This window comes from Sebastes fasciatus, chromosome 22 (genome assembly GCF_043250625.1).
Source record: "Sebastes fasciatus isolate fSebFas1 chromosome 22, fSebFas1.pri, whole genome shotgun sequence".
In the NCBI taxonomy this organism is placed as follows: Eukaryota; Metazoa; Chordata; class Actinopteri; order Perciformes; family Sebastidae; genus Sebastes; species Sebastes fasciatus.
This window is the reverse complement of record NC_133816.1, coordinates 15813546-15841409: the sequence shown is the minus strand read 5'-3', so window position 1 is coordinate 15841409 and position 27864 is coordinate 15813546. Positions and strand designations below refer to the sequence as shown.

General features: G+C 41.3%; 1 protein-coding gene across 36 annotated transcripts in view; it reads left to right on the top strand.

Annotated features, from left to right (window-relative positions):
- The window catches only part of ank2b (ankyrin 2b, neuronal), a 176320-nt gene that overhangs the window by 137549 nt on the left and 10907 nt on the right, over positions 1-27864 (top strand). For 11 of the 36 annotated variants that reach the window (XM_074623608.1, XM_074623606.1, XM_074623613.1 and 8 more), the window contains 19 exons: positions 905-943; positions 3812-4036; positions 5794-5892; positions 6913-7067; positions 7173-7384; positions 7566-7770; positions 7874-7970; positions 8082-8310; positions 8537-8662; positions 8808-8930; positions 9888-9920; positions 10246-10267; positions 10674-10712; positions 12711-17291; positions 17833-17910; positions 18055-18186; positions 18295-18444; positions 18577-18811; positions 19093-19153. In XM_074623608.1, coding sequence (XP_074479709.1) covers positions 905-943; positions 3812-4036; positions 5794-5892; positions 6913-7067; positions 7173-7384; positions 7566-7770; positions 7874-7970; positions 8082-8310; positions 8537-8662; positions 8808-8930; positions 9888-9920; positions 10246-10267; positions 10674-10712; positions 12711-17291; positions 17833-17910; positions 18055-18186; positions 18295-18444; positions 18577-18811; positions 19093-19153 — 6841 coding nt within the window. The remainder of the gene's footprint in view (positions 1-904; positions 944-3811; positions 4037-5793; positions 5893-6912; positions 7068-7172; positions 7385-7565; positions 7771-7873; positions 7971-8081; positions 8311-8536; positions 8663-8807; positions 8931-9887; positions 9921-10245; positions 10268-10673; positions 10713-12710; positions 17292-17832; positions 17911-18054; positions 18187-18294; positions 18445-18576; positions 18812-19092; positions 19154-27864) is intronic. The other 25 variants (XM_074623616.1, XM_074623618.1, XM_074623634.1 and 22 more) reach the window with 21 other exon arrangements.

Below are 27864 nucleotides of genomic sequence, written 5' to 3'. Positions count from 1 at the left end.
TAACAATTACATTCTGATTACATTAGTAAACTATTTATTATCAGTTTATTGTTGCACACATTTTACCATTTTATATACTATATTAAGTATTTGTTAGTTATTACTAAATGATTTGTAAACCTTTAAAAAAAAAAAATTCTATAAACATTACATAGATAGATGGACCAGAAAGCAATTATTAACCATTACCTATCTTTGTCAATAATGTTTATATATCCTTTACAAATGAATATATCCTTTACAAATTATTTATTAACCATTTAACAAGATATTATAATCATCAGTTGCAACTTCATAATTACCATTCAAATAATGTTTATAGACGGATTATCAACCATTAACAAAGTGTTACAAATATCTGTCTATACAATGTTTATATATGTTTTACAAACAATTTCTTAAAGGTTTACAAAAAAACATTGTAATCATGAACAAATACTCATAATACAGTATATAAAAGGTTTAAATGTGTGCAACAATAAACTGTTAAAATAACTTATTTTAGCATTACTAGTAATTAGTAAACATTATTAATTATCATTTCATTGTTTTTTAACGGTAAAATAACTATTAACTAAGTTTAATTAACTATTAATTCACCATTTATAAATGATGATTATTATAAAGTGTTACCCAGAAGCAACATCGATGACACTTCTGAGTAATGAATCCACAATTTTGCAATTATGTTTTTGTGGTTCTTGCTAACCATATGTGGTGAAAGTACTGTAAATACTTGACGTTATCCTGTCAGTGCTTGTTGAATGTGTTAGATCTGTGTATCTGCTCTGTGTCTATTCTCCTTACTCTGACCGCCTTGTGTCTGATCTGGTTTATATCTCTCTCTAAGTTGTTCCTGCTTGACTTTTGATTCCTTTCTGTCTGATGTGGTTGTTATTTTTAGCCATTCCTCTCCGTGCCCTGATCATGGAGACCACAGCAGGTGACCTTCTGCACCTTTGGTTAAATCACCTCCTCATCTTCATCAGTCTCTTCCTCCCCTCACAGTGTGCTCTCCTGGTGGAGAGGTGTATGTGTCACTGTCCTCAACAGACATTGCCTCATAGACTTTTTTCTGTGGTTTTTACAATGTGTCGAATCATTTTAATCAAAATGTGACACCTTGGTCCACTATTCCCAGTTGATGTCTCCACATGGACAGGTCATGTGATACAGACGTTAAGGGAAAACAAACCTTCAATTATGGTCAAAAGGAGGCGGTGTAAGTTGAGGACATATTTGTGGATTTCATACAATGTCTTGTGAATTGTGCATTTCCACTAACATACGGAAATATGTTGGCATAAGATAAGTATTATTATTTAAAATAAGTATTATTCTATGCCATATACAGGAAAAAATGACCTAGGATCTCCAGTGGCAGTAGGCAGTATATTTTAGGCATCATTGGGCATAAAATTCCATCATAACCTTTCAGCATATTGTAATTCAAGTGTTCTGAGAGAAAACTAGACTTCTGCACCTCCTCATTAGTGATGTGTCGGTCACAAACGAGTCGGCTCTAAGAGCCGGCTCTTTTAAGTGAACGATAAGAGCCGGCTCCCGTCCGAGAGCCGTTTTTAAAAACAAATTTTGTATTAATTCAAGGCAGAATGATAGAACGATCTTCTCCGCGCCACGGGCACTCCATGCACTGACTGTGACTGACTGCGGTGCGTTGCGTTGCGGTGCGGTGCGTTGCGGTAAGTTGAGGTGCGTTACGGTGCGTTATGGTGCGTTGCAGTGCGGTGCGGTGCACTTAGGTGCGTTGCACAAATAGCAGACAAGATGAGTGACAATCGGAAACGAAGCAGCATGTAAAATTATGGTATTCTGGAAATTATAAGGTTTAGTATAATTATATTGAATAATTTAAGTGATATATGTGCATACATACTAATCATAGGTCAAAACAGCGAAAGCTAAATTTGGCTGAATTATAAAAAGGCAGAAGTGGTAAAAATAAAGAGCCGTTTGTGAGCCGAAAGAGCCGGCTCTTCTTCTTGGAGAGCTGAGCCAAATGATCTGGATCACCAAAAAGAGCCTGAATTCCCATCACTACTCTGCTTGCAGGCTTTAAAAACATCTAGCCCGTGACGGGGAGACTTTTGACCAATCACAGGTCAGTTCATTTTCAGAGCGTTCCTATTGGCTGAGCTCTGGTCATGTGACCAGAACTTGGCGTTCCCTTCAACAGATTTTCATAACGGCAGCGGCGTCACAAACTTTCTCATTTTACAGCTAAACCGTGCACTACAAGATGATTCTGACAACATTTGAGGTGAGAGATAGGCGTTAACGTAACATAATATTGATTAATATTTGATCAGCGCTGCCTAGTTTGACCCGTTTTGGTCGAAGTTTGCGAGTGATTGACAGCCGGCTCTCATAGACGGTTGCTAGGCAGCGGACCTCAGATCAGCTGGTTGTTTACTTCCGGTCTGTGAAATCTTGCACACAGAGGCACATGGTTTTTTCTGAGGTTACCTGTTTCATGTACTACTGTCACAATATAGCGACCAATTTATAAAAATAACTTTTTTTTAATCATATTTGCTCCAATCTCTCCTACTACAGCAGTTATACTGTCTGTCAATCAGAAAAAGCTTTATTTTCTGACCATATTGAACTAAACCACTGAGGTAAGGGTCAGTGTATCTTTTGGTCATTTGATTTTCCTTACACAAATGGATACTAAAAAAACAAAAAATGAGTGGTTATTTGATTTTCATTTTAAAATACAAAGATTAATATTGAAATATACAAGATGTTTTTCTTTATCGGGGTCAAAAAGGGGATGAACTAAACTTAAAAAAACAGGTTGATTTTCATTTTCTATTTAAAAAAACAAAAAATAAAATCACTAGGAGACAGAAATGAAAAAAACGCCCCGTTTCCTTTTGTGAAAGGAAAATCAAATGACCAAGAGATACACTGACCAGGTAAGTTTCAGCAATGGGGGAAAGAAATCGTTGTCTTCTAACAGTTTTACAGCTTGTGAACTCAATAACTCATGTTTTTATGTCTCTGTGTGTTTGTTTAAAAACTGTGTTGTCTGCTTTTATACTGAAGCCAGGGCGAGATCCCATTAGAACTGTCACATACATCATCACAGTCATACATACTCCCGCTCATTCAGATGTGTGATCCATGTGCATCCACTTTGCATGAGGAGTGAGGTCAAAGAGTCTCAAGCTATGAAGTCAAAACGTTTGATGCAACTTAGAGAGGAGCCCTTGATCATGGTGACCATTCAGTGTTGAGAAGAGAGACACCAAAGTCAGCTAAATGGCCCCAGTCAGTGTCTGCATGACAGTAAGAAGACTGACTTTTGTTTATCACTGTATAACCTGTTAATTTATGGTCATTTTAAACTAAAATTGACATAAAAATAAATCTTTTGAATGAAAAAATAGCCTATAATAATACAGTCTTCATCAGCAAACAATCTCTATTCCACTGCTGTTTGCTGATGAAGACTGTTTTATTTGGTCAAAAGCTCCAGAAAAAGTAAGTAAATGGACCATGTGTGAAAACTGTTTTGTCACTTTTTTAAGTCCTTAATAGTTTAAAACGTGTAAATCTTATAATTTGACAAATCAAAACATCCACATTAGCAGTATGTGTATATCATTTTGGATTCAGGCAGCTACTATAGTTATTAATTTTCTACTTTTGAGGTACTGCTAGTATTAGCACACTTGGGGCAAACAATCTACCAGGTAGCTTGGTGTCTATATTCTCCTCACTTAATGGGGATCAATGAGAAATTGTTTTTCATTTGTGGAAATATGTCCTTGTTCCATCTCAGCTTCCTGGTCAGCTTCATGGTGGATGCCAGAGGCGGAGCCATGCGCGGTTGCCGGCACAACGGCCTACGCATCATCATCCCGCCCAGGAAGTGCAGCGCGCCCACACGGGTGACGTGCCGGCTGGTGAAGAGGCACCGTCTGGCCACCATGCCCCCGATGGTTGAGGGCGAGGGCCTGGCCAGCAGGATCATCGAGGTGGGGCCCTCTGGAGCCCAGTTCCTCGGGTAAGGCTGCGGGGATGGATGATGATGGATGATGATGGAATGAATGTCTTGGAAGTTAGTAGGTGTACAGGACTAAGAGAGAAGGACAATGGAGAGGCAGCAGAAAAGGGCAAATATCAAAAAATGCAGAAACCAGCAGGCAAATTAGTTGACTACATGAAGATAATTTCATTGTTAGTTAGTGGAAGTTCAGAAAAATGAGTGTGCTGGTACCAGTACTTTTTCACTTTTTACAATTTTTTATGCAGGTTTGGATATTCCACGCCAATAACCTTTGAAATTAATTTTAAAAATTGAATTTAAAAAGAGTTTAATATCTCTTAAAGATGCATCTGTAGTGTAAGAAGGAAGAGAAGTGGGACGTTGAAATCATAAGTCCACTATGTCTCTCTGATGTGTATCCCTTTTTAATGAGAATCTCACGACGTGCTGCCCTTTTTCTTTCAGCTTAATTTAACCTCTGCCTCTGCATTACTAAAACTGTTTCTGTATCTGCTCTCGCTTTCCTCCCAGCACCAGGGATGTGTTAATCTTTGCTCTTCAGCATGCCCTGTTTTCTTTCATAACAGCTGCAGTCCAGCTCTTTCTAACCTTCTCCCTAACCCTTAATGAAAAAGCTTTTCTTATTAACCCCGCCTCCAGTATATTGCACCATGATTGGTTTGATATGTGGCCTCAAATTCTGCCCTCTGCTGGGAATGTTTGAGATAGTCTAGTATAAAAGCATTCATACTACGTCTATGATTTCCCAATATAATAATATATATGGTACAATATGTAACTCCATAAGCTATCCACTGCTGACATGACAGAGCTTCTCCCTGATCAAAACTACTGAAATATGTTGTTCTTATTATTATGTTGAAATGAATATAATAGTATGTGAGTATTTAACTCTGCAGTGAAACCTGCCTCACCTTACCATAAAATTGGTCCCATTATGAATGTAAATTATACATTTTTTTTGGCATGAAAGTGGTAACATTTGAAACATTTTTTACAGCATATTTGAAACTGCAAAAATGTCTTTATTGGCCTATACAAATGTAGACATATACGGAGACCCAAAGCGTTCAAAGTTATTTAAATACTATTGTTATTATATTTTAAATAGATATGAAATATTATGTTTTAGTAATGTACTATATACTTATTTATTAAATAATAAAATGCAGAAAAATAAATATATAACCATGCAATTGTGAAATAATCCAACACAATAACAGAGTTTATTGCAGCATTTTTTTTTTAATTCCAGCTGTTTTATTTAAAACAACATCTTTGATTTAATTTTTTTTCACAACACCATTGCCTTGTCGCTCATTCCGACCAAAGAAACAACCAATCACATTCCAGGCACTGCCCTGTTTGTCTTGATTGACAGACAAACACTTTGCGATGAAAAATAAATAAATTGTGGATTAAAAACAGATTTTGGAAAAGTTATATTAAATAAAACAAATAAAAACTGCTGGGAAAAAAATTAAACTAACAGTAATAATGAAATGAAGTAGGATGAAAAAAAGTTTTAAAAACATTGAATTATTTCACAATTTCATTTTGTATTTATTCATATTGTTAATTTCGAACACTTTTGGTCTCCATAGACACGCAGCTAAAAATGACCACCGTGTTAATAATCTCATTCACAACTGTTGTAAATCAGTTCCAAAGGTTTCTATTTTGCACCCAACCAAAACATTGTGTGTGCTCTTTCTTCCTCCCTGCTGCGTATGGATGCTTGGTCTATCACATAGTAAACTCCACCTCCCCACTGCCCCTCCACCTCTTAATGAGGGAGAGAGTTTGGTTAGCAGAATCCTCCAGCTCGGCCCGCCGGGCACCAAATTCCTCGGGTAGGCTGAAAAAAAAAACGATTTTGCATATGAAACAATCCATGGATGCCACTGATGTCTCAGTGTTTTATTTTACCATCCCTTCCATTTAATGTTATTTTGTCCGTAGATTACTGTATTGTTGTGCTTTCGCTGGTTTCTTGTACCCCCACTCATCTCGTACTTATTACCCTCCAGACATCACATCGCTGTGGCATTACTTTGCTGTTTCTAATTTCCCTTAATCCCGTTCTTCTGCTTGCTTAGCCTTTTCCATTTTGGTGTCCATGTTTTCTTGCTTCCTGTTTTATTGATACATGTGTGTTAGAATATTTATTTTTTATATTTTTGTGTGAATTTTAAATGGTTGTGTGGCCTGTGAGTAGCTAGGGAACCAGGTGAAACTTGACAAACTATATATTTATAATAGCACATTTGAAAATGCTGTGTTTATTATCAAAAATGGCAACAAAAGAAATAAATATCATCATCTACTGTCAGGCCAAAGAACCCTAAAATATCACATGAAAATATCAGCAGTTGTGCTTCATAGCTGTGTTTGTCTCATATTTGATTGTACCTGTAGCATGCCTCTTATAGATATGTTGTGTTGTAGCTAGCTTGTTGTGATTATGCATAATATATCAGGTAAGTATTGAAGTGCAATACTTAAATATTAAACAAAGTCAATCTACAAGAACACTGCTCTCATCCCCTCTGGGTAATCTGACAATGATAGTGGTTACCATAGTTACTATAGTGTCTTTTTGTCTCTATTGTGTGTAGTACTGAAGGGAATAGAAACAAAGCTGAACGTTGTAAAGAACAACTTATATACAAAATTTGAAAGACAGAAAAATCTAAAGTGGACACCGAATAATGGTCTCGACCAAGAGTAGCATGTATGCAGCCCTGCCAACACACACACACACACACACACACACACACACACACACACATACCCAGAGGTACTTACACACACACTGTTATCATCCATGACATTCTGTACTTACTCACGCTACCTGACCTCTACCCCTCCAGTCCTGTGATTGTGGAGATCCCCCACTTTGCCGCCCTGCGGGGGAAAGAGAGGGAGCTGGTGATTCTGAGGAGTGAGACTGGAGAGAGCTGGAAGGAGCATCACTGTGAACACACCCAAGAGGAACTCAACCAGATACTCAACGGCATGGACGAGGGTCAGTCTCTGATGCAGTAGACTGCACCATGACATCAGGAAAGCAGACCTAAAGACTTGATTATCCCTGACACATGTTCCTTTCTGCCCCCCCCCCCTCCTCCAGAGCTGGACACGCCAGAGGAGCTGGAGAGGAAGCGCATTTGCCGTATCATCACTAGAGATTTCCCGCAATACTTTGCGGTGGTGTCGCGCACCAAGCAAGACAGTAATCTGATTGGTCCTGAAGGAGGCATCCTTAGCAGCACTGTTGTGCCTCAAGTACAGGCAGTTTTTCCCGAGGGGGCCCTCACCAAGAGGATCAGGGTCGGACTGCAGGTAGTGTGGTACTCTTTGATATATATACTGTACATTTACCTGTTGTGTTGTATTTGTCTTATCATAGCATACAAGGTCAGATTTCATCCTCAGTGCACGGCCTTAGCTCAGGCAGTACCCCCGTGTAGGATTTATCGACAACACAAAGTAAGGTCGCCGTATACTCTGTCTACTCTCTCAGTCCCAGCCAGTCATTCTGGATGTAGTGAGGAAGATCCTGGGGAACAAGGCCACCTTCAGCCCCATCGTCACCCTGGAGCCCCGCAGGAGGAAGTTCCATAAACCCATCACCATGACCATCCCTGTCCCCAAGAGCAACTCCGACCTGGTCCTCAACGGCTTCGGAGGGGACACCCCAACCTTACGACTACTCTGTAGTATCACCGGTTAGAGAACACATTCAAATATAAACACAAAGCTGTGAATAGACCAACCAAACACACACTCTAATATTCGAATAAGTCAATGTTGTGTTTTGTGCTCGTGCAGGTGGAACAACACCTGCTCAGTGGGAGGATATAACAGGAACCACTCCGTTAACATTCATCAATGACTGTGTCTCCTTCACCACCAATGTGTCTGCGAGGTAACACCAAACATTATTTGTTGCACAACTAAATGTCACTGATTTAAAGTGCTGCAGCCAACAAAGACCTTTAACTTCACTGGTTGTTTCCAATCCCCTTCTGCTTTCTAGATTCTGGCTGATAGATTGTCGACAAGTCCAGGAATCCGTCAATTTCTCCACTCAGGTGTACCGAGAGATCATCTGCGTCCCTTACATGGCCAAGTTTGTCATCTTTGCCAAGACCCACGATCCCATTGAGGCCCGACTGCGGTGCTTCTGCATGACGGACGACAAGATCGACAAAACCCTGGAGCAGCAGGAGAACTTCTGCGAGGTGGCCCGCAGCCGAGACGTCGAGGTGAGGAAGTAGAGTGGAAGGAATGTCTCACCAACCGCAGCTGATGGAAGGTGTAGCTCACTTCATTTTTAAAAGCCTACCAGCTGTCTACGCCTACCAGGCATAAGATTGAGTTTGTGGAACACCATCGTTTAAACCAAAAAAGGAATTGACGGTTGAGTGTTTTTGTAGGTTGTATGTTGTTATTCAATCCTGCTATTCATCTGCCTATTGTTTTATTTATCAGGTCCTGGAAGGCAAACCTATCTATGCAGACTGCTTTGGAAATCTTGTTCCACTCACCAAAAGTGGCCAGCACCATCTCTTCAGCTTCTTTGCCTTTAAGGAGAACAGACTAGCACTCTTCATCAAGGTGAGCACTATTCGTTATTCGAAACAAAGAAACAACCACAGAGGTTTTTAAGCAAGTGTCAACAATAATTCACCGTATGGAATTGTTCTAAGTGCATATAATATCCCATATAACTGCTGACTGAGTAATGCTGAACTGCTTGCAGATCAGAGATAACACTCAGGAGCCGTGTGGCCGCCTGTCCTTTATGAAAGAGCCCAGGAACTACAGGTCACTCACCCAAAATGCCATATGCAACCTCAACATCACCCTCCCATCATACTGCAAGGTAAGGGCACTACACTGTTGTTTGACTCAACAGAGGATGCTTTAAGTTGCGTTTCTGAAAAACACTTTAATTAAATACTCAAGTTGTTTGCAAGCTGGACCACACTGCAATCTTGAGCCTATTTCCCCTGTAACCGCTGTAATACATGCTAATCTCCCCCTTCATCAATTACTACGCTATTCCAAAACATAACCCCAATTATTTTCTTATTTGATATTCCGAAGTACAAGTTCTTATTGCATATATCAGTGTTTTGACATCCCAAGTAGTAAAGGCAGAATTCGGACATGGAGCAGGTGAAAAGTGTATTTATTTATTTATTTGTTTATTTGTTTGTTCGTTTGTTTGTTTGTTCATTTATTTGTTCATTTGTTACCTCAATGCAGAAAATGAGGAATGACACCCACTGTCATTTTTTAAAAACATTTTGTTATATTAATTAATTTATTTTTTTTAGAGGGCGACCAGCACCCCTAGAAGGTTGTGCCCTAGGCAACTGCCTATATGGCCTATGCCTTAAGCCAGCCCTACAGCCAACATTATTGCTTTATAATGTTCGTAAAAACTGCCAGTTTCCACCCAGTAAGCCATCTTCAAGCCTGTAATAGGCAACAGTACAAGCTGGTGGCCTTTAATCAGATCAGAAGATAACTAAATATAATCGGCCTAAAGGCCCAGAAGTCATGCAAAGTGATGGCGACTCTTTGATGCTTCATGCTGAAGCGCCAAAAAAAAGATCAATGTATCATTGAGGCTATCAAGTTAAAAACAGATTTTACATCCTTTGTGTAACGCAGTTTTTGAAGACCTCTCTAGCTTTCCCTAAAAATCACACTGACTGGTTGTCTTCGTTGCTATGGTAACCATACATTGCCCCCTGTCTTTTCCTCCCTTTAATGTTGCTGTTGTTTCTATCTGTACATCTTTCTGCTTCTCGCTGCTTCTTGCTCCCAAAAGGAGTCCGATTCAGACCAAGAGCAAGAGGAAGAGGTAAAAGCAGCCACCGCTCCCCCCCCCCCCTCCTTCTACTAACTAGCTCTGCTCATCTATCCTGTCCACTGTCTTGTCATCAGGACTAAATAAAGGACATGTTCACAAGTAGTCAAATGTTATATTTTAGATGTATTTAGTTTATTGTTGTAGATTGTGATTTGTCAGCGGTATAGCTCATTTTTGCTCTTATGTTATGTGTGTCCTTTGCGTTCTTTTCCTAGTAGCAGTTGTAATGGTAGCAGTAGTAGTTTTAGTTTATATTCGGCACATACAGTGAATGAAACGAAACTAACTGTGATCAATTCTCCATGTTTTTTCCCAGACCAACAGAACGATAGAGAAAGGTAAGACATTTTATCCATTTCATTTTCCTCTATAACCTGTACTAAAATAGTTGCTATCTATAATAATACTGCATGTCTTTATTAATCAAACTAATATGACAATAACACTGATATTGTATGGGTGTATAGTCTAATGTAGTTAAACAGTGTGCAGAGGAATAACCAGACTAATAGATTGACACCCCCAGCCTAGCCCTTAGCTTAATCGTAGACCACATACATCTTTTCAAAGCCTTTTAAGCTCCATGTATTTTTGTCCTGTCACTCAAACTCCCCATGTCAATGTTATGTTCCTCCTGAGGCTTAACTTCACTTTTAACTTTCCTTTTTTTTTTTTTTTTTTTCTTTCTGATTTCACACTTGCCTGAATGTCTTCAATTTAACTCTTTCCCCTTCACAATTTGAGATCGGACATTTGGAGAAAGAGTTAAACACTGCCATCTACGTATGTACATGAAAATCAAACGCAATCATATTGTAGTGATGTTTATTTTGACAATGGCCTCTAATTTTGTGCTGGCTAACGCAGTCACGGTGCCATATTCATTGTGCCGTTTTCTTTGTGCTTGCGCCTGTTTGGTCATTTAGTGACTCCAAACAAACCTGCTTGTGTTGAGGTGGGTGGAGAGACACAACTGTGGTTTTGTTTATGCAGCGCATTGTAATTTGGCTACTGCATTTTACCTGCACAGACAACAAAAATCAGTTAAAATTTCGTGGTTTAGTACGCAATCAGACCTCTGCAAAATCACAAAAAAAACAACTTTTAGGTGTATTGATTTCTGCATCTTTCACTTTGATATATATCAAAGTACAAATTTAAATGCACATCAAAATGCAACTTTTAATGGCATTAAGGCATACTCTGTACTGGTTTGATCAATAAGAGACACTTACCAATAATGCAGTTCACTACTGCTTGTGGGATGTATGACTTCCAATCCCTTGCAGTTAGTTAAACCATCATATGGCTGCAAGGAGGGGATGAGAGCAGCTTTTTAAATGCCTTCCTGTTGCAGCCTCTCGTGTGCCATGCTGTGACAGGGTTGTGCTAGCACCTAGCACCTGGCCATCCAAATTCGAGTTCCTGAAACTGCACGCTAGTGATTGCACAAGCCCCCACTTCCAGGAGATTAGAGGCCAGAACATTAGTATTCCTCACAGTTTTAGTCCTCTAATGGTAAAGCAAAAAGTAGTCAACCTCCTCACCAACTCTGAGTCCTTCCCCTTTTAACCCTCCTTGTGTAGTCCATGTAGTAATGAGAAAATTACTAAAATAGAAACAATATACTTGAGCAAAAATTGAATTGACCTCATAATAAAACAACCCATGTTATAATTGAAACATACATGGATGACATGTTACTGATTAATATAGATGATACTGTACGCCACAGGAGTAGTTGTGCAAATGGATCAAGAACTCACCGCATAACTGAATGAAGGCATATTAACAAGCAGCTGTTGATCGTGAGCACCTCTTATCCACTAATTGCAGATTTAATCAGTACACTGAACTCTCCACTCACTCCATTCACTCTTCATCAAGACCTTTCCATCAGCACTTCCCTTTGCTTTGCATGGAAATAACTTGCCTTACATAAATGTGTATGCGTGTGCTTGTATGTCTGTATGATTCGACGTAATGTCTTGTTTATGAGAGTTAACTTCTTCCTTTGCTGGTGTGCTGATTTTGGAATGTTCCCTCACAACACCATTTGCTTATGGTTTTGTGCAGTTTTGTTTATTTCAGTTTTCATGTCAATGTTTTAATGTTTAGTTAAACATAAGGAAAGTTAAACATAACTGAATGGAGGGAAAATGGTATTCAAATATTTTCCCGCCCTGAAAGGATGTTTTTTTTACTAGTATTCCAAAGATCCTCCTTCCTCCTTATAAATTATCTGTTTTGTCGAGAATGAAAAGCATGGCAAATCATCATGTTTTGTATCACTGGCTTTCTTTGATAGATGCAACTAGCAGTCTGAGTTGTTTTCAAGCCATGTTTGCCTTTTATCACATTGACATTTGTCATACATCCGAGCAATCTTGAGATGTCTTGATGTTTCTTTGTTTCCTTTGTTTTCCCTTTTTCCATTGTACTTGTTGGTTTCTTGGTTACCTGTTTTTTATGTACTTTTGTTCTATAGTTTTGTCTTGTGTGAGTGTGGGTGCGCTGAGTGTATAAGCAAGTTATTTCCTGCTCATATCCTTTTCCATTGGTATTATTTAGCCTTTGATTTACCACAGTTTCCCAGAGACATATGAAAGTATAAGCCCAATTCCTCTGATGCCCTGATGTAGAACCCTTTGTGAATTTGTTGTCCTATGATCCCTGCAATGTGCTCCAATCTTGTCCTGACCACATTCTCCAATGTCTGTCTCCTTTCATTTGAATTTTTGATTTTCTTTACTCCTTACTTGTTCTTCTTCCATATGGAAGATGAAGAGACGGCGACATCAGTCCTGAAATCAGAGCTGATTCGAGAACCAGACCTCCTATCCGACGTGTCAGAGATGAAACAAGATTTGATCAAAATGACTGCCATCTTGACTGCAGACTCCACAGAGAAATCCCCTTCCTTAGGAAGGTGTGGTCTAGAGAAAGGGACTGAGGATGTTTCTGGAGAGCCATTAGAAATAATGGAGAAGGACTTAGAGAAAGTCAAAGAGGACCTAGAGAAAGTCAGTGAGATACTGAGGAGTGGAACATATGAGGGTGAGGCAGCAGAGGAGGCAGCAACAGCAGCTAGAATGGCCGAGGAGTGGGTTCTCCTCTCAGACAGTGAGGTAGAGGAGGCCAAACAGATGGCAGCCTTAGAATCTCAAGAGCCTGTCTTGCGCGAAACTAGAGCTAACAGGGGGGCTCCCAGACCTAAAGGAATAAAGAACAGTGGTGACCTTAAAGAATACCTCCTGGACGCACCAGTAAGCTCCAAAACAAAAGTTAAAAAAGAGCCAGTCGTCCAAGAGAAATTCACTGACGTTGTACTACGCAAAAGTGCAAAGCCAACTACTCCAACCAAAGTGCATGACAAAACAGCTGCTAAGCCAGTCAGAAGGAAGGGGAAAGACCAACGGCAGGCAGAGGAATCAACAGAGGCAGCAGCTCTTCTACGTGTGCCTACAGCCCCTTCCCCAGCATCACCTGTATCCCCAGTGGTTGAAGAAACTCCCATTGGGTCAATAAAGGACAAAGTCAAAGCCTTACAACAGAAAGTAGAGGCAGAGCAAAAGAGCAAAAAGGTCACTGGAAGCAAGCCTTCACAATTGCCTGTGAGCAAACCCTCTCCGAAAGCCAAAGAAAGCCCAAAATCAAAACAGGGTCCCCCTAAATCCCCCAAAGCTGAATCTGAAAAACTCGAGGAGACAATGTCAGTTAAAGAGATAATGCAAGCATTCCAAACAGGGCAGGACCCCTCAAAGAGAAAGTCTGGGCTATTTGAGGTCAAAACATCCTCTACGTCAAGATTGGAGAAAACCACAAAATCCGAGACCATCCAGTCAAAATCCATGACCAAAGCAATAACCTCACGCGTCTCTCAAGAACGAGAAGTATCTTTGGATTCCAAACCTCGCAAGAAAGAGACCATTCAGCAACAAAAAGAGATAGAAACCAAGTCAGTTGCTGCCACTCATTCAGAGCTAACTGAAACTGTTGACTTTGGAAATGGTGGCCTTGATGATAGCTCTGACAGTTTAAAACATGAAGGTGTGGCAGACTCACTAAGTGCCAGTTCTGGAGATGGAACCCCTCATCTGAGCTCTGAGGACAGTTACAAACACGAGGGTCTTGCCACTCCATCCACAAGTCCAGAGAGTCCGTGTCTTTCTCCCAAAAATGGACAGCAGACCTCTACAACTTTGGCAGCAACTGACACTACAGTCAAAAAAGAAACTAAAGACACAGAGAAGTCTGGAGACTCTGGTGTAGGGACCACTGGTGACCAACTGTCTACAGAATTGACTCTCCCTGTTTCTTCCAGCGAGGCTGCAGAGGATCACACTAAAAGTGAGTCCATATCGGTTAGGAGGATCGAGTGTAAGCCTTCTAAACCGCAAAAGCTTACAAAGAGAATTTCAGAGACTGTAGAAACTTTTCTTAGCGATGACGAGAGCCCTGATCGTCAGCTAGAATTGTCTTTAGTTGGTTCTCCGGCTTCTAGATCCTCTTCCCAGCGTCATGAAAGCTTAGAGCTGCCTTTAAAGCTTGACTCAGATGCTCTCAGTCCATTAGCTGATGACTCTTTGACAATAAGCCACAGAGACTCTCTAGACGATAGTCCTCTCATGGAAGAAAACTCCTCCCATAAGTCCCCAGATTCCATTGAACCTAGCCCAACCAAGGAATCACCCCCTCATGACTCCTTAGAGAGCAGTCCTGTAGAGGAAAAAAGCCACCTATCCTTCCCATCATCTCTTGGTCCACCTAGTAAATCCTCTAGCCATCCAGAGCCCTCCAAAGCTACAGAATTCCCCCAAGATGCTTTGCGTGGTAGGCTGCTTCGAGACCGTGAGGCTAGTGCTGATGATGACAGTTGCGAGCAGACATCTCAGATGACAAGTTCCGGTAAGAGTCCCCTCTCTCCTGATACTCCTAGTTCTGAAGAGGTAAGTTATGAGGTGAACCCCAAACCCCCTGACCATACATTCCTCTCTGTTCCATCCAAACCGGCTCTAATCCCTGAAAACCCAGAAGAAGAGGATACATCAGAAAGCTATGAAGCTAAGAGAAAAATCACTCCAGAGGAGGAGATGTTTAAGATGGCAGCCAAAATAAAAACATTTGATGAAATGGAACAAGACGAGAGGAGCAAAAAGAACTCTAGAAAAGATTTGTTTCCCTCTGCAGGTGCCAAAATAGGGGATGACAGCTATGAAACAATAGAGCCCACAAGTGAGAAGCTTTCACAAAGTGAATGTGGGCTTGATAGACCCGCTGAAGATTCAAAGTTAGCTCATTTTGTTGATCCCCATATTAAAGTACAACCTCCCTCTCCTTTTTCAGCAGGTTTGCATGACGGATCCCACAGCAAAGAGGTCAAGAACACAGCAAGAACAACAGCCACTGTCACTTCAGAGGGACCTCACTCTGTCTCAGACCAGCATCATTCAAAATCCAACCTGGAAACTTCCCAGCAACAAAGAGTCCCATCTGTTAAAGATAGTACTGCCAACAAGGCTGAATCATTCACTGAAAACAGGACTGATGAGCAAAAGGAGGCAGATGCTAAGGATGGTCAAGAGTTAGGTGTGAGCACGCTACAGACTGGAACACTAAAACAAGTTAGCAATATAACAGATGAAGTGAAAGGAGATCATAAGGAGCATACAAGTGCACCAGAGGCTGGATACAGTGCATCTGTTTCCACGGGTCAAACGAAGGAAACATTCCAACCGGAGGTCTGTATATATGATGACACAGAGGAGGATGATGATGAGGCACTGGAACCTCCCAGAACTGAGTCAAAAGGTGTCACTGCAAGGGTAGACACTGACTCATGGTCTGCCATGCGGGAGGATGATGCCACTTTTGCAGCTCGTGTCAAAGAGGAGGAACAGAAGATACTGAATCTGGTGGTGGACCGTCAGTCTCTGCAAGCAACTCCGGACACAACACCTGGTAGAACCCCAACAGAAGAGAGCACTCCTACCAGTGAACCCAACCCTTTTCTATTCCAAGAAGGGAAGCTCTTTGAGATGACCCGAAGTGGTGCAATTGACATGACTAAGAGGAGCTATGAGGAAGAGGGGGGTGGCTTTGCCTTTTTCCAGATAGGTGAACAGCCTTTGGACGAGCCTCTCTTAGAAGAAGCCAGGCAAGAAGGTATGAGATCAGCAGCAGAAGCTGAAGTTGGCCTCAATCTAACACTAGAGGTCAAGACTGAGGAGACCGAGAAATCAGAAGAAGCAACTGATTCTCAGCTTCAGTCCCCACCTGAAGGTGGTCAGCCAGCCTCTAAAGCTGATGCCTCCAAATCTAAAATCCCTAAAATGGGCGTTTCCGCTTCAGCCAAACCTACAAAGAAAGATCAGAAGTCCCCTGAAGGTCTAGACAAAAATGTGAATGAAGGATGCATAGATTTAGACAAAAACTCCCCTGACCAAATGATAACAACTGTCCAGACAGCAGAAACTACAGTCACTAGATCAGTTTACTCTGAGCAGGACCAAGAGTCCTCTGATTCATCTCCAGAAGAACCACAGTCAGTGATCGAAGCACCCAAACCAACAGGCAAGTCCAAACAAAGTGCTTCCAGTAGTGTTAAAAAGACTCCAGTGAAAACACAAGCTAAGTCTTCTCCACAAGGTCGGGGTAAATCCACCATTCCCTCTCCATCTCATGCAACCTCCTCTTCAACCACTGTTAAAAAAGAGGCCTCCTTCATTTCTGAATCTAAATCTAGAATTCCCATCAAGGCTAGCACTCCCAAGTCTGATTCTACTGTCAAACGTGCTGAATCTACCCAAGACAAAAAGCTTAAGGTCCCTGTAAAAAAGGATTCAAGGAGAAAATCTGAGACAGACGCAGGTCCCTCTATGGATATCAAAACCAAGAAACCATCTTTCAAAGCCAAGAGCTTCTGTGAGGAGGAGTCTACCACGCCATCTCCAAAAAAACAAACACGTCGCCCATTGAGTGCCGAGACAGCAAAATCTAAAGGTTTCCAGTCCAGATTGCCAGTCCGAGGCAAAAGTAGTCAGTCATCTCATTCATCAACGCCCACTAAAGAGAAAAGTGAGTCACACATAACATCCATTGAGTTCTTTGAAGAGATAAGCGATGAAGCAGCAAAACTTGTGGCAAGGTTGGCACAGGCAGAGACCGAGAAAGAACAAGAGGCTGCAGACGCCAACTCAGACGATGAGAGCAGTCTCATTGATCCATCAATCATAGAAAGAGAAAGTTTCCCTGAGATGCAGTTCCCTCCCTCAGGAGACGTCTTTCCCATTAGACCAATGTGGGACGACCCTGTTGAGACACAGATGCAGCGAATCCCAGATGATAAAGTCCAAAGTCAAGGTATCCCCCCAGTTTAAGGGGCTATTCTCTATCTCTTGTGCCTCATTACTACACTGTAGCTGTAAAGATGCTGCCTCTCTGTCTCTTGTAGTTAAGTCCCATTGTAGTTGAAGAATCTATGTGGCTGTGTGGTTTGAGCTGTGTTTGTGTGTGTAATGACGTCTCTCTTTCCCTCTATGTGTGCTGCAAATCTCAAGATTGACTTAAAGGCTTTATGGAACTTGTGAAAACAACTTAGTGACTAAATCTTTTTAAATATTAAAGAGGAAATAATTATTTAAACTATTAAATGTCATTTATTTTGTAATTATTGAAATTTAAGTTTCTTAGTTATAGTGCCACTACAAGATCTATCACAACCATTATTTACAGGACTATTATGTACTTAATTATTTGATATCATGAATTATCCAAACAAACTATCAGTACTACAAGAACAAGAAAGCCAGTGAAGATATTTTCGGATACCATTTGTGAATGTGACTTGATTTGGTATACCTTATGGCTCTGGCCGCTCATGGCTGTCTGGTGGTATTTGCAGTAGATCCACAGGATGAAGCAGAAAGAAAAGAGCAACGGTTGGCCATTATAGCCGACCACCTGGGCTTCAGCTGGACGGGTGAGTCACACCTTAGTAGCAGTGATCGATCAAATATACATTATTTGTTCATTTTTGGTAGGCCTTCAAGAAACACAATTTCAGACATTTCAAATATATCTTTCAATCATCATAATCATAATTATATCTTCTTTTTCTCCACAGAGTTGGCACGAGAACTGGACTTCAGTGAGGAGAGGATCAACCTGATAAGGATTGAAAACCCTAACTCACTGCAAGACCAAAGCCATGCCCTTTTGAGACTCTGGGCAGAGAGGGAGGGAAAGCAATCAGCAGGTTAGTGATAAGTAGGGTACATACTGTATTTTCATAATTATTGCTTTTAAAACAAGAAAAAAGTAAAAGCTGTTATTCAACTTTTAAGTCTGTTTTCTGTTTCAACAGAAACAACACTGATCGGAAGACTGACTAAGATCAACCGAATGGATATCGTTCACCTCATTGAAACCAAGATAATCAAGTCCACTCAGGAGGAGACATCATCACATACCTATGCAGAAATAGAGCGGACCATAGCATTGGATCATAGTGAAGGTACACAAGCCAATTTTTACTTGAAGCACACTGATGATTAGGTTGTATTTTGGTCTATACTAAACAATCAGAGTTATGTACCAAACAGTTATATCAACTCTTTCTGTATGCCTGCACTGTATGCTTTGTCAGGTTTCTCTGCCCTTCATGAAGACATTGACAGCCCCAGGCCGGGAAGGCGTACAGAGGCCTCACGTAGGAGTCCAGGCTCGGGACAAGAAGTACCCTTGGTGTCAGCAGAGGACCTATCCTCCAGTTTGTCATCGCTTCACGACACAAGTGGACGACCAGAGACAGATTCCACAGCAACAGGCTTTCTTAGAAATTCCCAGAAGGAGAAACTACAAAAAGAGATGGAGACAACATAGTAAGTTGTCTAGAAAGTTTAATGCATGTGACCACACCCACATTAGCTTTCTAGCTTTTTTTAAAATTCATTTTGACATAGATTTCGGACCTCAAAAAGGAATGATGAGATTCTAGTTGGACTTATACTTACTGTGTAATCATTACTGCTTAAGTTTAATATATATACATTATGACGATATGAAGGAATACAGATTAAATGAAAGACTTATCAGCTTCTATTTTATTTATTTTTTAATTGATCAGCTATCCCGTGACTGAATATTACATTTTTTTTCACAGCTCATCACAAAGAGTATATGAGGAATTGACAGACACGGTACACACAGGCAGTTTTAAACAAGTAAGTCCTTTCTTCACATTGTACCGCACCTCTCCCTACAACCTTCGATCCAATGTGATAGACCCTGTGTACAAAGGGGGACCCAAGTTAGGCACCCAGAGTAGCCCACCTCCTTACCCCACTGTTGAACCATGTGATGATGAGGGGGCTGCTGGATATGAGGGGGCAGAGGGGGGAGAGGAGTGGAGCTTGGAGTGTCTACAAACCAGCCAGTATTTGTCACCATGGCGAGAGTCAGCAAATAGTTCACGAACAGGTGTGTGCGAGAGTCGACCGTTGTCTCTGACCGATTTTGGAGATAGCTTGATTGAGTGTGATCAAGCTGAGCAAGACTTTAGGAAACTATCTATGGAGCTTACGGAAACCGATGAAAAGATGTGCTTTACACAACAACCTACAAGTGAACAAACTCAACCTACTTCTGTTCCTCCTTCTGGTTCTGCTGTTGCAATGACAGAATCCACGCTGACCAAACAAATGGCCAGAACACACTTGGATGAAGTTTCACATCGACTCTATCAAGTCTTGTATGGACATGATTTCGAGTTGATGGATTCTGATAGAGAGGATGTGTCTTTGGATGCATCCACTGAAGACTCAATTCAAGCTGGAGTCAGAAAAGATGAGGTTGAAGGAGCGGCTAGACACACAAACATTGATGAAGATGTTTCAAACTCTGTGCTTGACATTGATGTTCACCGAGTCTTAATTTCAGGTGACCTTGATGTCAAATCCCTTCATGACATGAATGAAACAGACACTGCCACTCAGGCATTAGCAGGTCCCTCTGATGTAAGTGGTACCATTCCAGGTTTAATGTCTCAAAAACCAGAACTCTTAAGCTCAACTGGTTTCATTCAAGTGTCACATGACTCAACTTCTGAGCAGATAGATGTTCATTCAGTAGATAATGCTTTGTCAGTTATGCCAGGAGCTGAGTACAGCTTTGAGGAAACACTGTCATTCAGGCAGAATGAAAATGAGGTTGTGGTCCCTGTAGAGTTTACACCTGAGATTGAAGAATCCAGATTTAGATCAAGTTTACCAGAATTCACATATGAAACCATTTGTGAACTTCATAGCTTAGTTCATGATAGATCATCTTCACTTGAATGTGTGACTGATCCAGCAATATTACTGACAGAAAGTAGGACCTCATCACCTGAATCAGCGTCGTCAGTAAATGAGCTGAATTTTCTTGCACCCGATTCTCCAATACCTCAGTTTAGGCCCTTGTCTCCCCTTCCACCTACTGTTTTTCCATGGGAAACTGGTGATGTTGGGGCTTGTGCCCAGGGGCAATCATTACTGAGTGCGCCAGGAAACACTTCTATGATGTTAACATCAGAAGCAGAGGAAAGGCCATTAACACCAATGGTTTCAAACAAAAGACCATTTGGAAGGCCACTATCACTAAGCAGTGATTATAGTGGTGAGAGATCCATTTCCCCTCAATCATTAACTTTTGACATAGAAGACAGAGCATGGTCACCTGAGTCTCCCATTTTGGACACGATGCAATATTCTTTTACATCCTCTAAGCATGTGACTTTGTCTCCTGATTTCCATGAAACTGGTCATTGTAGATCATCATCACCAGAGTCAGTGTCATCAAATTTGGAATTTGAAACAGCAATTTTGTTATCAAAGCCTCTTGAAAACAGACTATCATCCCCAGAATCTGTAACATCTGTAAATGAACATAAAGCACTGTCACCTGATTCACCTATACCTGACTTCAGTCACAACTGGCCTGACTCAGCTATTGTACTGATTGGGGAGAGATCAACTTCACCTGAATCAGTATGCTCAGATGTAGAATATGGCTCCATGTCTCCAGCATTAGTTAATACTGAAGATAGAGCGTCATCACCTGATGCAGCTGTCTCTGGAGATGAATCTGAATCCATTTTACCTGCCGCTGGACATAGATCACCCTCCCCTGAATCAATTGAATCTGTAGAGGTTATGTGTGATCCCATACATGCTGATTATAGAAAAAAATCACCTGAACCATTAGTATCTGATACAGAGAACAAACCACCAACACCAGTGGAATCAGTATCTGAGGATGATGATGATGATTGGGTAGTTATATTTGTGTCTGATGTTGAGGAAAGACCACTTTCACCAGAGTCAGTGCCTGAGTACAGACCAATGTCTCCACAGTCAGCAATGTTAGACATTAGAGCATCCTCACCTGAATCAGAAACATCCAATAAGTGCCTGTCCCCGGATTCTCCCATACCACAATATATGACATCTGTGCATCATGCTGTTACTATAAATGACCATTCATCATCACCAGAATCTGTGTTGTCAGATACAGAGTGTGAGGCCATGCCACTGCTATCATGTTTTGAGAATAGGCCTTTGTCTCCTGATTCAAGTGGCTCTCTAAATGATTATGGGCCCAATCCTGTAACTGACCTACCGCTTGAGGAAGACATGACACTTGAACCAACACACGCTGCAATTGTTGTAGAAGCATGTGCTGAAAAGCAGTTTGAAACAAAAACAAACATAATTGTTGATCTAGAAAAATCAAAAACTCAGGAAAGATACTCAACCTTTATTTTGTCAGAATCTCCAAAAAATCTTAAAAAACATAATAAAACTGAAGCTCCCAAGATACAATCAGTTGTACCTGATGGCAGTCAGACTGACCAAAACATTGTCAAACCACCAGCAGGAGTTGAGGTCTTGTCAACTATAATTACAGAAGAATTATCTCATGAGTTGTTCGATGAAGAAAACTCAAAGGAGGAAATGTGCAATCCCGTAACTAGGAAGACAAAATCTTCTAGAAAGAAAAAATCGAAGAAATCAATCAAAACTGATAATGCACCTGTGCAGAATGTTACAAAACATCAAAAAGAATCATCTGAGTCTATAGCTACATATGGAGATACACAAGGATCTGTTAAAGCTCTGTCACCTCCTTTGTCTCCAGAAACTGCATCTGATGATCTACCATTCCCATTGGCATTTACTACAAATGTCCCTGAAGATCAGCAATTACCTGGAGAATCTTCAGTTTCTGTACCTCAGCATCATATACCTTTATCCTTAACAGAATATTCAGTGCCTGTTTACAGTCTAGCATATGATGCAGAACTTTGGAAGCTCATCTCTCAAATTCGTGACCCACAGTATGTAGGAGAAACCTTCATGAGTAAAACAGCAGTGTTTCGGTTTGAGAAGTCTTATCAGACAAAGTCAGATGTAACAGTTGATGAAGAGGCTGCTGCTTTGCAATCCGAAATCTACCAAAGATCACTTTCGCCTGATTCTGAAGCAGAATATAGACCCATGTCACCACAGTCGCTGTTGGAGCTGGATGCACTTAGACCAGATTCCTCCCACTCATGGAGATCTGTAGATAGTCAACAAGCTTTAATGCTAGATTCCCCTATTCCTCAGTACTTTGCCTCTTTCTCTGAACCCTCTCAAGTGTATCACAGATCGGTGTCAACAGAGTCAGTATTGTCAGATCTGGATCTGGAGACAGATTTAAACATTGCATTCATTTTTGATGCCAGACCATCATCTCCTGATTCAGTAGCGTCTATAGACATATACAGGGCACTATCGCCTGACTCACCTATTCCTGACTTTAGACCTGCTTTACCAGAATTTGCTGCTTGGACTACACTGGCAAGATCCCTGTCAACGGTTTCAGTTTGTTCGGGTTCAGAGTATGGGGCTATGTCTCTGTCACAACTGTCTTCTGAAATTAGACCAACATCACCTGATTCAGTAGTTTCTGGAGATGACTACAGATGTGACTCACCAATACCAGAATTCAAAATAGGGCTGACTGAATCAGTTTCAGTTATTGGTCATAGATCATCTTCTCCTGAGTCAGTGGTTTCTGATGTCGAATATACACAATCAAGTGTAGACATAAATATTTGCGAGCAGAGACCTGACTCACCAGAATCACTAGTATTGGAAACCACAGAGAGACCATTGGGTGGTAGTAGTCAAACTTTACCTCTAAAGGCAATAAGGGTACCAGTATATAGACTTGTTTATGATGCTGAACTCTGGAAGCTAATTTCTCAAATACACGATCCTCACTATGTTGGGGAGACTTTTTGCAGTAAAACAGGTGTTTTTGAGTATGCTGGAACAAGAATTGAGTATGTTCAGGAGGATTCAGGTGTGGAAGAGGGAGAGTTAGAGGGTGGTGTGAAGTTGGACATTGCAGATTCATCTAATGCAGATAGTCTACAAGCAACGCAAACAAAGATTGAGAGGGAAGAGAGCCCAGTGTCAGAATACAGGCCATTATCACCTGGGGCATCAGCTGAGGCTGGTGCAACATTTAGAGCAAACCAGCTAATATGTCAACTGTATGACCCCCATTATGTGGGAGAAGTGTTACAGAGCTCCTCACCTGAATCAGGTGCATCAGATCTCGAGGATTCATCAGAGTTCTTTCTTTCCGAATTTTGCACTCAAGACAAACCAGATTCCCTTGATTCAGTGACATCAGAAATGAACACGAGGCCTCTCTCACCAGAATCACTGACAGAATATAGGCCTATGTCACCTCAGTCACTGATGATAACAACTGAATTAAGATCATCTCCTGATTCAACAACATCAGTTAATGAGTTTAGGACTTTATCGCCAGATTCTCCTCTACCACAGTTTAGGCAACATATAGAATCAGCCATGTTAGTTTCAGGGAGCAGGTCATCATCATCTTTATCTGTAATGTCGGACACTGAAACGGATGTTCTGGACATGCCATTTATTGAGGTGGAAGGGAGATCCTTCACATCAGATTCTGAAAATGAGTTCAGGGCACTTTCACCTGATTCACCTATACCTGAATTCAGACAGGCTATACTTCATCCAACTATTTCAACTGCTGGATACAGATCTACATCACCTGGCTCTGTTTGTAATTCAGACATAGAGAATGAAGATGGGTTATTTTTATCAATATCTGATGATCATCGACCGCCATCACCTGATTCAGTGGCATCCGGAGATGAGCACCGGGCCCTGTCACCGGATTCACCTGTACCTCAATTCATAGCAAACGTGGTGAAATGTTTTCCCTTGTTTATTGGGTTTAGGTCATCATCACCTGAATCAGATACATCAGATGTTGAGTATTCAGCTTTGATTGATTCCCCACCTGATGCTGAAGATAGACCAGATTCTCCAGAGTCAATAGAACTAGAGGTTGACGAGAGACCTCTGTCACCTGATTCTGATTCAGAGTATAGGCCTTTCTCACCTGCATCACTGATGTTGATGTCAAATTTGAGATCATCCTCTCCTGAATCAATTGGCTCTCTGAATGAATTTAGAGCTCTTTCACCAGACTCACCCATTCCTGAATTTACACAGGCACTACAAGAGTCCTCCATATCACATATGGACTTGAGGTCTTCTTCACCTGAATCAGTGTTGTCCGATTTTGATGAGGACATTGAGTTATCTTTCCCAATGGCCATTGAGGACCGATCTTCTCCTGAGTCCTTAACATCTCTGAGTAAATACAGAAGACTTTCTCCTGATTCCCCTGTACCTGACTTCAGACTGGCTTTGCAAGAGACATATCATGAGTTTAATGCTTATAGGTCATCGTCACCTGAATCAGAAGCTTCAGAAATAGAATATGCTCCTTTGATTTCACAGATGTTTGACTTGGAGGACAGAGCAGAATCCCGTCAATCAGGGGTGTCTGACTCTGATCTTAGATGTTTGTCTCCTGACTCCCCGCTACCACAGTATGCCATGAGTGCACCTACTATGTTAGGAGTAAGATACAGATCCACATCACCTGAGTCAGTATATTCAGATGAGGACTTGGAGATTGATTTGTGTATCCCTTGGCTTTTTGAGGACAGAGCAGCATCTCCTGGCTCAGCTGCATCCAAAGATGAATTTAGGCCTCTTTCACCAGACTCACCCATTCCTGAATTTACACAGGCACTACTAGAGTCCTCCATATCACATAGAGACTTGAGGTCTTCTTCACCTGAATCAGTGTTGTCCGATTTTGATGAGGACATTGAGTTATCTTTCCCAATGCTCATAGAAGACAGATCTTCTCCTGAGTCCTTAGCATCTCTGAGTAAATACAGAAGACTTTCTCCTGATTCCCCTGTACCTGACTTCAGACAGGCTTTGCTAGAGACATATCCTGAGTTTAATGCCTACAGGTCATCGTCACCTGAATCAGATGCATCAGATGTTGAGTATTCAGCTTTGTTTGATTCCCCACCTGATGCTGACGATAGACCAGATTCTCCAGAGTCAATAGAACCAGAGGTTGACGAGAGACCTCTGTCACCTGATTCTGATTCAGAGTATAGGCCTTTCTCACCTGCATCACTGATGTTGATGTCAAATTTGAGATCATCCTCTCCTGAATCAATTGGCTCTCTGAATGAATTTAGAGCTCTTTCACCAGACTCGCCCATTCCTGAATTTACACAGGCACTACAAGAGTCCTCAATATCACTTATGGACTCGAGGTCTTCTTCACCTGAATCAGTGTTGTCCGATTTTGATGAGGACATTGAGTTATCTTTCCCAATGCTCATAGAAGACCGATCTTCTCCTGAGTCCTTAACATCTCTGAGTAAATACAGAAGACTTTCTCCTGATTCCCCTGTACCTGACTTCAGACAGGCTTTGCTAGAGACATATCATGAGTTTAATGCTTACAGATCATCGTCACCTGAATCAGACGCTTCAGAAATAGAATATGCTCCTTTGATTTCACAGATGTTTGACTTGGAGGACAGAGCAGAATCCCGTCAATCAGGGGTGTCTGACTCTGATCTTAGATGTTTGTCTCCTGACTCCCCACTACCACAGTATGCCATGAGTGCACCCACTATGTTAGGAGTAAGATACAAATCCACATCACCTGAGTCAGTATATTCAGATGAGGATTTGGAGATTGATTTGTGTTTTCCTTGGCTTTTTGAGGACAGAGCAGCATCTCCTGGCTCAGCTGCATCCAAAGATGAATTTAGGCCTCTTTCGCCAGACTCACCCATTCCTGAATTTACACAGGCACTACTAGAGTCCTCTATAGCACATAGAGACTTGAGGTCTTCTTCACCTGAATCAGTGTTGTCCGATTTTGATGAGGATATTGAGTTATCTTTCCCAATGGTCATAGAAGACCGATCTTCTCCTGAGTCCCTAGCATCTCTGAGTAAATACAGAAGACTTTCTCCTGATTCCCCTGTACCTGACTTCAGACAGGCTTTGCTAGAGACATATCCTGAGTTTAATGCTTACAGGTCATCGTCACCTGAATCAGATACATCAGATGTTGAGTATTCAGCTTTGATTGATTTCCCACCTGATGCTGAAGATAGACCAGATTCTCCAGAGTCAATAGAACTAGAAGTTGACGAGAGACCTCTGTCACCTGATTCTGATTCAGAGTATAGGCCTTTCTCACCTGCATCACTGATGTTGATGTCAAATTTGAGATCATCCTCTCCTGAATCAATTGGCTCTCTGAATGAATTTAGAGCTCTTTCGCCAGACTCACCCATTCCTGAATTTACACAGGCACTACAAGAGTCCTCCATATCACATATGGACTGGAGGTCTTCTTCACCTGAATCAGTGTTGTCCGATTTTGATGAGGACATTGAGTTATCTTTCCCAATGGCCATAGAAGACCGATCTTCTCCTGAGTCCTTAGCATCTCTGAGTAAATACAGAAGACTTTCTCCTGATTCCCCTGTACCTGACTTCAGACAGGCTTTGCTAGAGACATATCCTGAGTTTAATGCTTACAGGTCATTGTCACCAGAATCAGAGGCTTCAGAAATAGAATATGCTCCTTTGATTTCACAGATGTTTGACTTGGAGGACAGAGCAGAATCCCGTCAATCAGGGGTGTCTGACCCTGATCTTAGATGTTTGTCTCCTGACTCCCCACTACCACAGTATGCCATGAGTGAACCCACTATGTTAGGAGTAAGATACAGATCCACATCACCTGAGTCAGTATATTCAGATGAGGATTTGGAGACTGATTTGTGTATCCCATGGCTTTTTGAGGGCAGAGCAGCATCTCCTGGTTCAGCCACATCCAAAGATGAGTTCAGACTTTCACCTGATTCACCTTTACCTGATTTTATGCAACCATGGTTTGGATTACCTGAAACTATCTGTGGAAGTGGGTCAGCATCCCCTGAGTCAATCTGTTCAGATATAGAATACAATGTTCTAAGCGTAGGATCGCTAGTTTATGACAATAGACCCTCTTCACCTGGCTCAGGGGCATCTGGAGATGAATACCAGGCTCTGTCACCAGACTCACCCATACCTGAATATAGACCAGCAATGCCTGAACGTGTTATTGTGAATATTGGATTTAGATCAACCTCCCCCGAATCCACTGAATCAGATATTGAGTATGCTTTGAGTGAGTTTTTGATGTCCATGAATTATGAAGTAGAGGATAGACCAGATTCCCCTGAATCAGTAGGATCCGAAGTGGAAGAGAGACCACTATCAGTTGAATCCATACCAGAATACAAACCCTTGTCACATGTGGAATTGATGTTACTTGGAGACATCCGATCAGTATCTTCAGAATCTACTCAATCACTTGATGAACACAAGAGGTTGTCACCAGACTCACCTCTTCCTTGGTTTACTCAAAATGTCCTTGAGATTACAGCAGCAGAAGCACACTACCGGTGTTCGTC